This window comes from Thalassophryne amazonica, chromosome 17 (genome assembly GCF_902500255.1).
Source record: "Thalassophryne amazonica chromosome 17, fThaAma1.1, whole genome shotgun sequence".
Classification (NCBI taxonomy): domain Eukaryota; kingdom Metazoa; phylum Chordata; class Actinopteri; order Batrachoidiformes; family Batrachoididae; genus Thalassophryne; species Thalassophryne amazonica.
Genome location: NC_047119.1, coordinates 67,604,167 through 67,616,776, shown reverse-complemented (window position 1 = coordinate 67,616,776; position 12,610 = coordinate 67,604,167). Strand labels below are relative to the sequence as shown.

The 12,610-nt window shown below is 40.1% G+C and overlaps 1 protein-coding gene across 1 annotated transcript; it reads left to right on the top strand.

Moving 5' to 3' along the window:
- Positions 1–3,007: 3,007 nt before the first annotated feature.
- Positions 3,008–10,738, top strand: LOC117529511. Its single transcript, XM_034192311.1, has 4 exons — positions 3,008–3,761; positions 6,153–6,204; positions 7,686–7,712; positions 10,335–10,738. The coding sequence occupies exons 1-4, from the start codon at positions 3,528–3,530 to the stop codon at positions 10,724–10,726; spliced, it is 705 nt and encodes a 234-aa protein (XP_034048202.1). The 5' UTR covers positions 3,008–3,527; the 3' UTR covers positions 10,727–10,738.
- Positions 10,739–12,610: the final 1,872 nt, after the last annotated feature.

The following is a 12,610-nucleotide window of genomic DNA, read 5'->3' as shown; positions in this document are numbered from 1 at the left end:
TAAAAACACATGCCAGGATACCACAGAATACCAGACCAAGGTGTGTGACAGTGATAAATATTTTTTTAAACTATTGATAACTGTCTCTGTATCTGTACAACATACAATAAATAAATAAAGGACACAGGATATTGCACATATGAAGATGCTACAAGGATAAAGTCACTATCAGATGCTCCAGTGTATTCTATATCCTACATTGTATATTGACTGTCCTCAGAGGACACACCCAGAACAGAGGTCAAAATGACAATAACAGTAACTAACACGCAGGAGGATTTGACGATGATAACGCGAGAGTAAATAAGGCTGACCATAAACACCACAGAGCACGGGGAGACGGTAAGTAATAATTATAAAAGTGTGTGTGTGTGTATTTTAATCAGAATCATAAATCGTAAATCAAACAAGGATTTAAGATATTACATGAAAACACAAGAAATTCAGGGATGCAAGCAGATGGTATTTTACACACCAGCTTTGTTCATTATCAATTATTTTAGTTTGTGCTTATAGATGTTGTGTGGGCCGCCAGAAGAGGAGGTACTGCTGGCCCACCACCAGAGGGCGCCCTGCCTGAAGTGCGAGCTTCAGGCACGAGAGGGCGCTGCCGCCACGGACACAGCCGGGGGTGACAGCTGTCACTCATTATCTCTTGACAGCTGTCACCCATCTACACTTCATCATCCCACTCCATAAAGACCGGACGTCATCTCCACCTCGTTGCCGAGATATCGTCTACCTTAGGAGGTACTTTGTTCTCAGCCATTATTTTGTCTACCACAGACAATGTTTGCTTGTGATATTTTTGCAGTCGGTTTTGTGAGTGCTTGCAGCTGGAGGCTGGGTTTGGACTGACATCTTCACTCCAAACTTTTAATAAGTACACATACTGCACGTGCCAGCTTTTCTGTATGAGAGGTGGAGGTGGAATTTCCACCATTGTTTGTACTGGGTGTTCACACACCCACATCTGATTGTCTCTGCTCCTCGCCAGCAGTACCGGATCCGACACGCGGAGACGATGGCCACCTGGGGTGTTCGGGATTTGGCGGCTCCAGTATTCTCCAGGTTCGGTGGCGGAGGAAATCGTGTGGTTCCGGTTCTTCTCAGGACAGATGTCCTCTATCCTCGAGCCTGCCCACACGTCACCCTTGTTAATTGGTTATTGTACACATTCTGTAATCTGCTGTGTTTGGTTGTACTTTTCACAACAGTAAAGTGTTCATATTTGACTCTTTCATTGTCCGTTCATTTACGCCCCCTGTTGTGGGTCCGTGTCACTACACTTTCACAACAATAGATGCTGCTTTGACAAAAAGAGTAAATATAATAATAATCATCAATTACTCTGTTCCAGTTGGTTCTGGCATCTGGGAGGAGACCCCGGAGAAGACCCAGGACATGCTGGACATGCTGGAGTGATTATGTTTCCAAGCTGATTTGGGAACATCTTGGAATCCCCAGGAAGAGTTATGAAAGGTAAATTGGGGATGACAGGTAAATCGTAAATGGACATTTATACAGCTGCAACAAACGCTCAAAGAGCTTTCCACTCTAATGCCTCACTACACACTAATGTTACTCACTACTACACACCGGGAGCAACTAGGGGATTAAGGACCTTGCCCAAGGACCCTTAGTGATTTTCTGGTCAGGCTGGGATTTGAATTGAGGATCCTCTGGTCTCAAGCCCAACGCTTTAACCACTAGACCATCACCTCCCCCTAGGGAATCATGGGATGAGCTGCTTAGTCTGCTGCCACCGCGAGCTGGATCCAGATAAGTGGCAGAAAAAGAATGAATGAATGGATGAATGAATGAATGAATGAACACTTACTCTGTAATGCAAGAGCCGAGAACATGTTCAAATCAGGAAGAAAATGTTGAGCGTGAGGAAAATTTCCAAGAAAATTCATATGACTGGCTTTAACTAACAATTACTGTGCTTCAAGATTAATTTGTTAATGTTAAAACTGTGCAAATTAATGAACTATAAACAGTCCACATGTATGAAAATCTTAAATCTCATCTTCAACGGCTTATCTGGGATCAGGGTGCAGGGGCCCAGACTTCCCTTTCCAGGGCCACATTGACCACCTCTGACGACATCTGACTTTGGGATCCTGAGGCATTCTCCATCTCTCCACCTAGTCCTGGGTCGTCCCCGGAGTCTCCTCCCAGATGGACGTGCCTGGAACACCTCCCTAGGGAGGTGCCCAGGGGGCATCCTTACCAGATGCCCAAACCTCATCAGCTGGCTCCTTTCAACGCAAAGGAGCAGCGGCTCTACTCCGAGCTCCTCATGAATGACTGAGCTTCTCACCTTATCTCTAAGGGAGACACCAGCCACCCTCCTAAGGAAGCCCATTTCAGTTCTTTCTAGTTCTTTCATTCATTTTTGTTTTGATTTGATTTTGTTTTTGATTTGATCATTTATTTAGTCCCCATGGGGGCAATTCAGGTGCAGTCAGCAGTAAAAATTACATTACATTCATAAAACCACATCATACAAATTCATAAAAAACATAAAAACATAAAAACAGCAGAATAAATATACAAAACAAGAGCCCAGAAATAAGGTGCGAGTCAGTGTAGACTTAAGTGCAACAGTGAGTCCTTATTTGTTATTTAGGAGAGCAATGGCTGTGGGAATAAAATAGTTTTTTAGTCTGTTGGTTCTGCATCTGGGCATTACCAGGCGTCTGCCCGAGGGCAGAAACTTAAATTGTGGGTGCAGAGGGTGTGCAGAATCGGCCATAATTTTCCTGGCTTTTGACACAACCCTTGTTTTAAAAAGGTCCATAATGTCCGTGCACCGAGTTCCCATAATTTTACCACATTCCTTGACAATATTACAAAGACGATTGCGATTCTTAAGGTTCAATAGGTTAAGCCAACACAGGAAGGAAAAGGTTAACACAGACTCCACAAAGCAACTGTAGACTTCATGACCCAACCCTCATGACCATAGGTGAGAGTAGGAAAGCTGGACCATAGATGTGTCACTACCTGTCTGTGTCACTAGGGGGGCTGCCACACTCTGCCACAGAAGTGTCACAGAATCAATGCACAATGCTGTTTATGATTTAATTAGTTGTTTTTACGAGCCTGCCTCTGCTTCCCCCTCTCCTCCTCTCCCTCTCTCCCTCTCTGTCTCTCTGAGTCATTTCTTTCCATAACGCTTTCTTCCTTTGCATGTTGGGTTTGCAAACATTTCACACGGGTTCCCCTTTTGTGATGCAATTCCAGAGCTACAAGTTGAAATACTCTAATAGACATGTTTTCCTTTTCCCTTTTGTGTTTACTTTTCACGATGGTGGGTGGAAACCAGACAACCTGGAGGAAACCCACGCGTTATCATAGTTTTGCTTTGTTTCACACTGTGACGTAGTCAGAATGTGACTAGACAGTTTACAGGTTCCACCCAAGCCTGAGGTCATGCCTGGGTGGGGGATTGGTGTTATCATGCAGCCCTATAAAAACAGTATGCTTCGAGTTATCAACTGGAGTCCACACGTGCCACCATGGGACAGAAAATGATTAGAGAGCCGCTTTCTGAGGAAGTTGCCTGCCGGATAGAAGCAGGTCCAGACGAGCCCGTGCTAATCCTCCTGCAGCATTGCCGGGACATGAAGCGGCAGGAGACACGCCTCAGGATCATCACATTCCTGCTTCTGCTCAGCTGCACAGCACTTTACCTTTTTACTATCTGTGCCCAGTCACAGCCAAGTAAAAGCTCAGGATCCACTGGAAAACAGGTACGTACCGGTTGGCTTTTTAAACCATTTACGGATTAAACCTCTGATCAGAGCGATCTTATACAAAACACGAAAACTAACTCACTTTATTTTTGCTGTAGACTTGAATACAGATTAAATGCTTCAGCATGATGTCTGTAGTCGCTGTGTTACTACTATTTCAGCACACTTAATGGCCTCCCCTACAAAAAAATTTGCAGAAGGGGTCCTAAGTGGTTGGATGCTAACCAGTGACCTCAGGCAGTGATTAGATGTCTTTGGTACTGCGTCCCGTTGGCTGATCCTTGGGTATTGCTGGAATGACTGTATCAAATAAATCATGACATAAGATAAAAAAGAATAACGTGCATTGAGGGGACTTTGTGGCCATGTGACAAATTTCTCTGGGCGTGATCCAACAGGTGCCTCAGTGATGAGAACACCAGCATCTTGAAAAGGTCAAGGGGTCGGCCACAGTTTATGTGGCTGCTGCAGATAGATGGTAAAAACCCGGCAAAACCGCCCTGGCAAAAATACATTCTAGACTGTTTTTGCTGGCAAAAACACAAATATCTGAAATAGTAAATCATAAATGTGAAATCTGTCAAAAATGAACAATACTTAAATGTCATAACAGAAGTCTGACAAGCATGATAATGTACAACAACATACATAGTTAGACCCACATGTACAGGATAGAAGGGAATTATATACTTTTCTAAACATAATGTGACAAAATATAATTGTGGAAAAGTTTTTTAAATTGTCCAAAAGTCTTGTCTACAAATTTCTCACATCTCAAAGAAGGTGGCAAAAAACTCTTTGATTGTGTCCAGGGAGGTGTGAAAAAGAAAAGTGGTCTTTGACTTTGTCACCTACTTCAAAGGAGGTGTGATCCTTTGATCTCAGTATAAACGTGGGCTAATTTGACAACAAAAATCAGTTTTGCTTACAGAACAGACACATCTGCTGTCATACACCTTGAATATATAGTGTTGTTACCATCACTTAGGACTACAATGTTCACGCAGTGATTTCTTATAAATCATACTGGTAGTAAATCAGATTGAAATATTAGTAATTATGATATTATTGTATTACTTCTATAACACATGTTAAATAAAACATTCTAAAACGAGTGTTATTAATTTGCAGGTTATTAATATTCTGCCAGTTCACACCCTCTCCATGACCCAAATTCTCCACACTTTGTGACTGACATACCATTTTTTTTGCCACATTATAAATAGCCTGTGAAGCAGTCTGTAATTATCAAACTGTACAGATGGTAGTACATCAAGTATGGGGTACGCAGTGAGTATATGCCATTAAAATGTACGTTTATACCAGGAATTCTAATCCAATTACATTTTTTTCTGCAAATCCAGTTGGTTAAGTGTGTGAGATTTCAGACCGTAGAATATCGGGGTAACTGTGGCAAAATATTAGACTGTTTTACATTTGGATGTATTACTGCACCCTGACTGGTGTTCTGATGAGATGTCATTCCTGTCAAATGTCATTCCTGTCCTCCACGCAACTGCGCATGCGCAATATAGTCAGGATGCGGAACTGTTGATTTACTGCACAAGATGCACAATTCGACAGAACACAGGCTGCGCGCGCTGCTAGCTGTTAGCACTGTTAGCTGAGAGCGAGAGAAAGTTGTGTACCGACGCCGCCCCTAAAATGGGTGAATTTAAGCTACCATACGAAAGTATTGATGTGGATTCTGATACAGAATTACCATTTCACATTTGATGGATTTTCACGTTTGATGGATTTTCACGTTTGATGGATTACTCCGCGCCCTGACTGCTGTTGGAGCGATGCTGCCTTGGCTCAATGTTAAGCCTTGCAGACCGAATTACCTACAGAAAAATAAACCGTGCAAACAATGGAATTGAATTAGAATGGGAATAACCCCCTTGTGTTTGATGACTTGCGGATGTTCATGCTGTTATATGGTTGCAAATAGCCGTTTTACTTTAAAACTCCTTTATAAAACTCTATTTGCAACCGTATTACCAGCATGAACATTTGCAAATCATCAGACACAACAGGGTTATTCCCTAACTGATATGTCTTCACCAGTTTAAGATGTACTAAATTGGCTAAAACTGGTTTTAAACAGGTTTAAAAAAAGATAAAAATGAAGTTGCATTGTTGCAAGATGTAAACCTGAAAAGTATGATGGTGCTGTCTGGAAAGCTGAATGGCATGTTAACAATGCGGGAAAAAAATAAAGAATTTGATCACATTTTACATTGTCCAAATTGGACAAACAACTTTTCCTCTTGTCCTGGTTAATACTGAAAATGTCTCTCCACTGCACACTGATAATATCTGATTTGAGGTGGTTAAAACAGCTCCATCTAACTGACATCTCTTATATTCTCTCTTTCCTCTCAGGATGCGGTGCAACAATTTTTTGCATATTCCACGCAACGCAAACAGACTACAGGTATGTTTAAGCATTTCTCTCATTTTTAAGAGTTTATTTACACAGCACTAAATAATAACACACGCCGGTTATGTCTAGACCGCTCGAACCACATAGGCAGGCACATGAGTGACAGAAAAAGTTTTACTATGTTTCCAGTGAAATTGTGATTCATTCATTCATTCATGTTCTGCCACTTATCCAGTCTGGGTCGTAGTGACTGTGACACATATTAGAGCACTGCGTGGGACTATTTTCTTTGTTCCGCTCCTTCCCGCTCCCGCTGACATTCAGACCATTACCAACCGCAACGTGTGTGTTAGATTCTCACCTGTTCCCACAATGTGTATGCCCACACCTGCCCACACCTGCGAAACCCTGAGAATTTATGGCTGTACAACAATAGAGATGCACTGATTTTGTTTCTTTCCTGTCCCGCAGGAGAAAACATGTCATTTAGGCTATTAATAAAGAGATTCATGGGGTTGTTTGTTTCGTTTTCATGTCCTGTATGTCTTTTGATGCACTGGTCAGGAATAGCACGCCTATTTCTTTCATTTAGTTTAAAGACAGTTTCTATTCTATTTATAATACATGTGTGCTATATATGGCATGTCTCTCTGTCTCTGCATGTGTACATGTTGCTGTTCCTGTCTGCGCCTGTTACGTCTGCTGCTGCTCATAAATTAAAGACATTCTATTTAAGATGAAAGTAGCATGTGGACACCGCATACTTTCACACTATTCTCCTTTGTTGACTGAGTCATCCTGTAGCTTCCGATCCTGCAGTGTTTTTTCTAGCCACCCGCTCCCGCCCGCAGTGAAATTCTAACCGCCCACTCCCACGAGATTTGCATTGGGTCTCGTGGGACCCGGCTGTAGAGTGGGCAGATCGATCCTAATATTGATAATATTGATACCAACGCTGGTATTGATATTGAATGATCCTCGTGTAAAAACATCAATACTCAAGCTTTTTTTCTGTCCTGCACACACTGACTGCTGCGCACGCAGATTTATCAAAGTCTACTCTCTGTCTGTAAGAGCAGCGCTGCACTGTGTCACACAACATGGAGCATCACACCCTTGTATTGTGGTTTGTCAGCCCTCTACCTCAGGAGATTTTGTTTTAAGTTGTGTTGAGTAATATTTTTTTAAACAAAAATGTTGATTGTGATAATAAAGTATTTTGTTGTCATGTACAATGTTTGGCAAAATTCTATCCTAGGTCTTTTGGACCCTTTGGATCTATGAAGCTTAAATATGAAAAAGTATCGGTATCGATATCGCCGATACTGGGCCTGTATTTAGTTGGTATTGGATCAATACCAAAATTCCCGGTATCACCCACTACCCGGCGGAACCCAATCTCAGTGCAGCTCTCTAAAACGTATTACCTGTTAGCTATCCTACTCGCGCATTGTAGCACATAGAGCAGTGAAATGTGTTTGAGTTTATTCCTGCTTTGATGCTAAAATGTGTGATCTTCTTTCTCTCAACAGATGGTTCAAGTCCGAGGATCGAACTTAGTAAGAAAACTTTTAAATTAAGATCTTTCTTCTGTTTGGATAATCTGGTTTTATTTCAGTTCAGATAAATTGAGTAACATATATGTACAGTATTTTAACTAGCAACATTTGTGCTGGTACACTCACAGATCCCTGCATTTACATTTATAATTTCATATGAATTCACATTCATGAACCGTTCAGCAGGTGGCAGTGTTTATCATATCATGCTTGTGACGAGATGAACACTGTGATAAGATGCATTTTGATGTTGACTCCAAAACAATTTTCCAAAACTCAGGTGTCACAAAGGTTTTGAAATGTTGTGAAATAGTGTTTGGTAATTCTTAGTACCAGAAAAATGAGTACAGTAAATGAGTACTGGTCTCAGCTGGGGAAGTAATCTGCATTGAACTGGTGTCCTGTCCAGGGGAAGTCACAGATTCTCAGAAGCTGCTGTGTAATCCAGGGATAATCACCGGCACCAATGGGCCTCAGGGATAATAATTACTTATGTTCTTATTCTGTTGTATATTTCAAACCATATTTAGGATTTGGACTCCAAAATATGGATATTGCCAAGTTATTGAAACAATGCAAATAAAAGTGTTTTGCAGTTGGTAATATGTAGAACAGACAATATGTTTTAGTATTATCCCCTGGCAAACATTTTATCTGTTCCTTCCTTGTAGCTTTACTTTAAAATGATGTTGTATATTTCTTACCATATTGTCCCATGAAGTGGGCATTATGCTTTTAACCCACAGTTGCTAGCTTCACTGATGGCCCTTGAAGATGGCCACCATTATACAGGCAAAACAAAACTGCTTTTTGAACTGATGTGGAGCATTAAAGTTAACCACCATCTAACTACTTCATCCTCATTATGTCCTGCTTTAATTTTTTGAGTTACAAGATAAAAGCTTTCATGGTTTTTGAGTTATTGCTTGCACAAGCACGCTGAGATGGACAAACTCACCCACTCATCAAAATTTTGTTGTACCAGCCCTATGCTGTTACCAGCACAGAGAATATGTGTACAAGCATTCGGGTACCCCAGGACAAATGTATTCTTAGTTTTGCTAAATTAAAATTGAGAGTGGCTATACTCCCAACCGTTGGGTCAATAAAATATGCGAGCATATACGCACAACCACAACCGACCAATGAGCGTGCTTGTTCACTTCCGGTTTCAACGCGGGAGGGGAAAAAAGGCGGATATTTTATTGCCGGCTGCGGGAGGGTTCGCAGCCCGCAGAGGAGCTGTGATCTAAAGCATTTCTGTTTGGCTTATCACACCCAGGGAACAGTGTCAAACTAACACCATCTTACAGCCAACAAGCAGCATTTTGTTCAAAAATCGTTTCGTTGTTAACAGGCTTCCATTCAAAATGCTTCTGAAGTTTGTCTGTTTTCATCCATTGCGGTGTTTTCGCAGTAATTAAAGACAGCGACATTAAATGTTTCAAACATACGCCGCAATAGAGCCTTAAAAAGTGGTGTAAAAAACGTAGTTTAGATGCACAAAACATGTCAAATACACGATCACGGTTGGGCGAATAAGATAAGACATTATATTTATCTGCCCAACGGTTGGGCGTATAGCCTTTGCCATTAAAATTAGTAAAGCAAACAAACAAACAAACAAAACAATCTCAAAGTGAAGTTAAACTTACATTATTAAATATAAGGGCCATTGTCTTCCTATTTGTTGTTAATTAATAGAACAGATCCCCAAAGAAATATTCACTGATTCTGATTTTTTTTAATCATCCCTTGACATGACTAAACCTGACTGGCTTTAAAAGATATGTATGTTTTGTCCATTTGTTTTGACTTTGAGATGATATAACATACACATTTGTGAATGAAGAAAAAATAACATAAAATGTGCAGTTTTTCAGCGGTTTGCATACTTTTGCAAATAATTATAAGTGCCAGAAAAAAAGACCATGCACGTGTTCTCTGTGACGGATTTTGTTTGAGCAAACACTTTGAATGGTTCACATTCCAAGCATTCTTAAAACTTCCCATATGTAGAGTGTGAGGTGTGAGTCACTGGGCAAAACACAGAAAGAATGAACTCCTTCAACCCCCAACAGGAAAACATTAAAGTCTGAAGACTAAACCCCAGATCACTTGTATAAATCATTATTTCATCAAGCATAATGCACCGTTGGGTTTTGTGTGTTGGTTGGGGTCCTGTGATGCAGGAAGTGGCCTTTTTTAATTTAATCAGCCTGAGTCCACCACTGTGTCTGGAAGGCATCAATATGAGGGGACCCCCCCCCCCCCCAAAAAAAAACAAACAAACAAACAAACAAAAAAAAACAGCAGGGCACTTAGAGGACATAATTCCACCAAGACAAAAACAAACAAAGAAAAACACCCTCTTCTAAAATTGTGTAACATTTCCTGTTTTGCAAAAGTCATTTCCAGTAACTCCTGCAACACTCAGTTTGCCACATCCATGTAATGATCTTCTTTTATTTTAACAAGTTTTTGAGTAACCAAGTATCAAATTAAACAATGTAGATGATCATGTATACATGGTGTTCGGAAAATATGTGACGTATTCATTTTAACTTACTGTTTAATGAAAATACTTGATGTAAACAACTATTATTGTATCTCTTCTTTTAGGCTTTAAAGGCACAAACTCAACCAGTGGGCGTTACATTGAATTCTACAGTGCTTTGGGTGAGGACTCCAACTGCAATCAAGAAAAGTCTGCCATTGTAATTAAACAGAAGGGCTTCTACTTTGTTTATGCAATTACATTTTTACAACACGATGAGGATGAACATGAAGAAGCTAAGAATTTCTACATACAAGTCCAACAGTTCAGTCTTGGCTACACATACCCAGTATACAATGTCTCCACTTGGGAATCTATTGCAACAACATCACTGACATTCAGGAATGTGTACCTGGCAAGAATGTTCAATTTGTCAGAGGGAGATTACCTGAAGTTGTGGATTGGTGAAGGTTTTGGGATGATCAGGGAGTTGTCATTTGGTGCTTTTCTCCTGTAGCCATATTATAATATGTATATGTCATGGACATGAACAAGTGAAGCTCTTCAGCATCTCATCATGTCATTTAGATCCTTAAGACTTTTTTAAATGCTTCTGGGAGGCATTAGCATGGCTAAAAACCTTCAGCTTCTGGGGAGCTTCACACCCCATACTCCCCAACTACAGCCCTCTTAATTCCTGCCATTTTAAGCATTTTCTTTATTTGCATCTCACATGCCTGGAAAAAATCCTCATCATCTCATTTAGATCCTTCACACTTTATTTTCAGTAAATGCTTTTTGGGAGCATTAAGGCACGACTTTGATGCACGCACTTGCACGCACATCATTGTGACGATCCCACCCGCTGTGTTCCACCAGCTGCCACCCTCTCTGCGCTGGACGCTATGTATATAAAATAATAATTTCATAGGGGATTAATCATTTTCTCTGCAAGTTGGCTGCTGAAAATGGCTCTAATTGCTTCCTGAATCACAGAGGACCATTCCAGCAGCAGCCATTCGCGTGCATGCTGAATGAGCTGGAGAAAGTATTTGGAGCCGTCTATAAAGGTAATTATTTGTCAAATTTACATTGTTATGGCTTGGTAAAACAGTTGCATATTCTTTCCTTCTTGTGTGCAGATGTAAAAGTACATTCATGATAGATTTAACATCTTGTTATAATCCTTCAGACGAGCTGTGCTGTGATGCGGTGCGCTGATGCAACCACTCGCGCTGTTCACTTCTTCTTTACTCCACTTGATGAGCTGCACGCCACATTGCATGACATTTATGTGTGAAACATTTTTTGAACATTTCAAAATTCTCTCTGCGCAGTTGCACACGCCAGCACCCCTCTCACTTTCAGTTTACACCTGTTAAAGACGAGTTTGCTCTCCTGCATGACACAGGTCGTGCAAGTGCGTGCATCAAATCAAATCAAAACAACAGTTTTATTTATATAGTGCCAAATCACAACAAACAGTTGCCCCAAGGCGCTTTATATTGTAAGGCAAAAGCCATACAATAATTACAGAAAAAGTCAAAGTCATGCAAGTGTCAGTGCACCTTTAGCATGGCTAAAAGCCTTCAGCTAACTACAGGTCTCTTAACCACCTTCCACTTTAAGCATTTTTTTAAATGTAGATGTAAATTAATATTCAAACTTTTCAGCTGGTTGACAGTTGGGCTGCACGATATGGCCAAATTATTGTATCTCAATATTGAAGACAAATATTATATGTATAGCGATGTGATATTATACGATATGACTATGATTTGACAAAAAGTGCAGCAACAGTGAAAATTAAACATTCTTAAACAAAACAGTAATAATACCACACTCATTTTGCACTCATCATAAGGTCATGATATAGTGCCCTCCAAAACTATTGGAATACTTGGTATTTCACACTTTTTAATTTGTTTATGCCATTTCAAATAAAAAAATATAAAAACAAAAAAAATCAAAAGTCATCTTCCTTAAACTCAAACTGAAAGCAAATGTCTAAAACTTGATACAAATTAATTAAAAATAAAAAGCCAAGATGTTGGGTTGCATAAGTAATACCTGTAAATAATAATCAGTTTTATTGCCAGTTTTCTTCACATGAACAGTTCCACGTCACTGAATGTGTCTTGGACTTTATTTACATCAATTATGAATGATAAATTATGAAATATAAATTATAATTTCAACAAAACATCAGATCTGCTTGCATCTCAGATGTACTTTCTGGCAAATTGTAGCTGAGCTTTCAGGTCTTCTTTTTAAGAAAATCCTCCTCTACACCATCAGGAAGCTGTATTTTATATTTTTAATTAATTTATATCAGGTTGTAGAGATTTTCTGTAGAGTTTGAGTTTCAGGAAGATAATTTTTTTATGTTTTTTTTTGTATT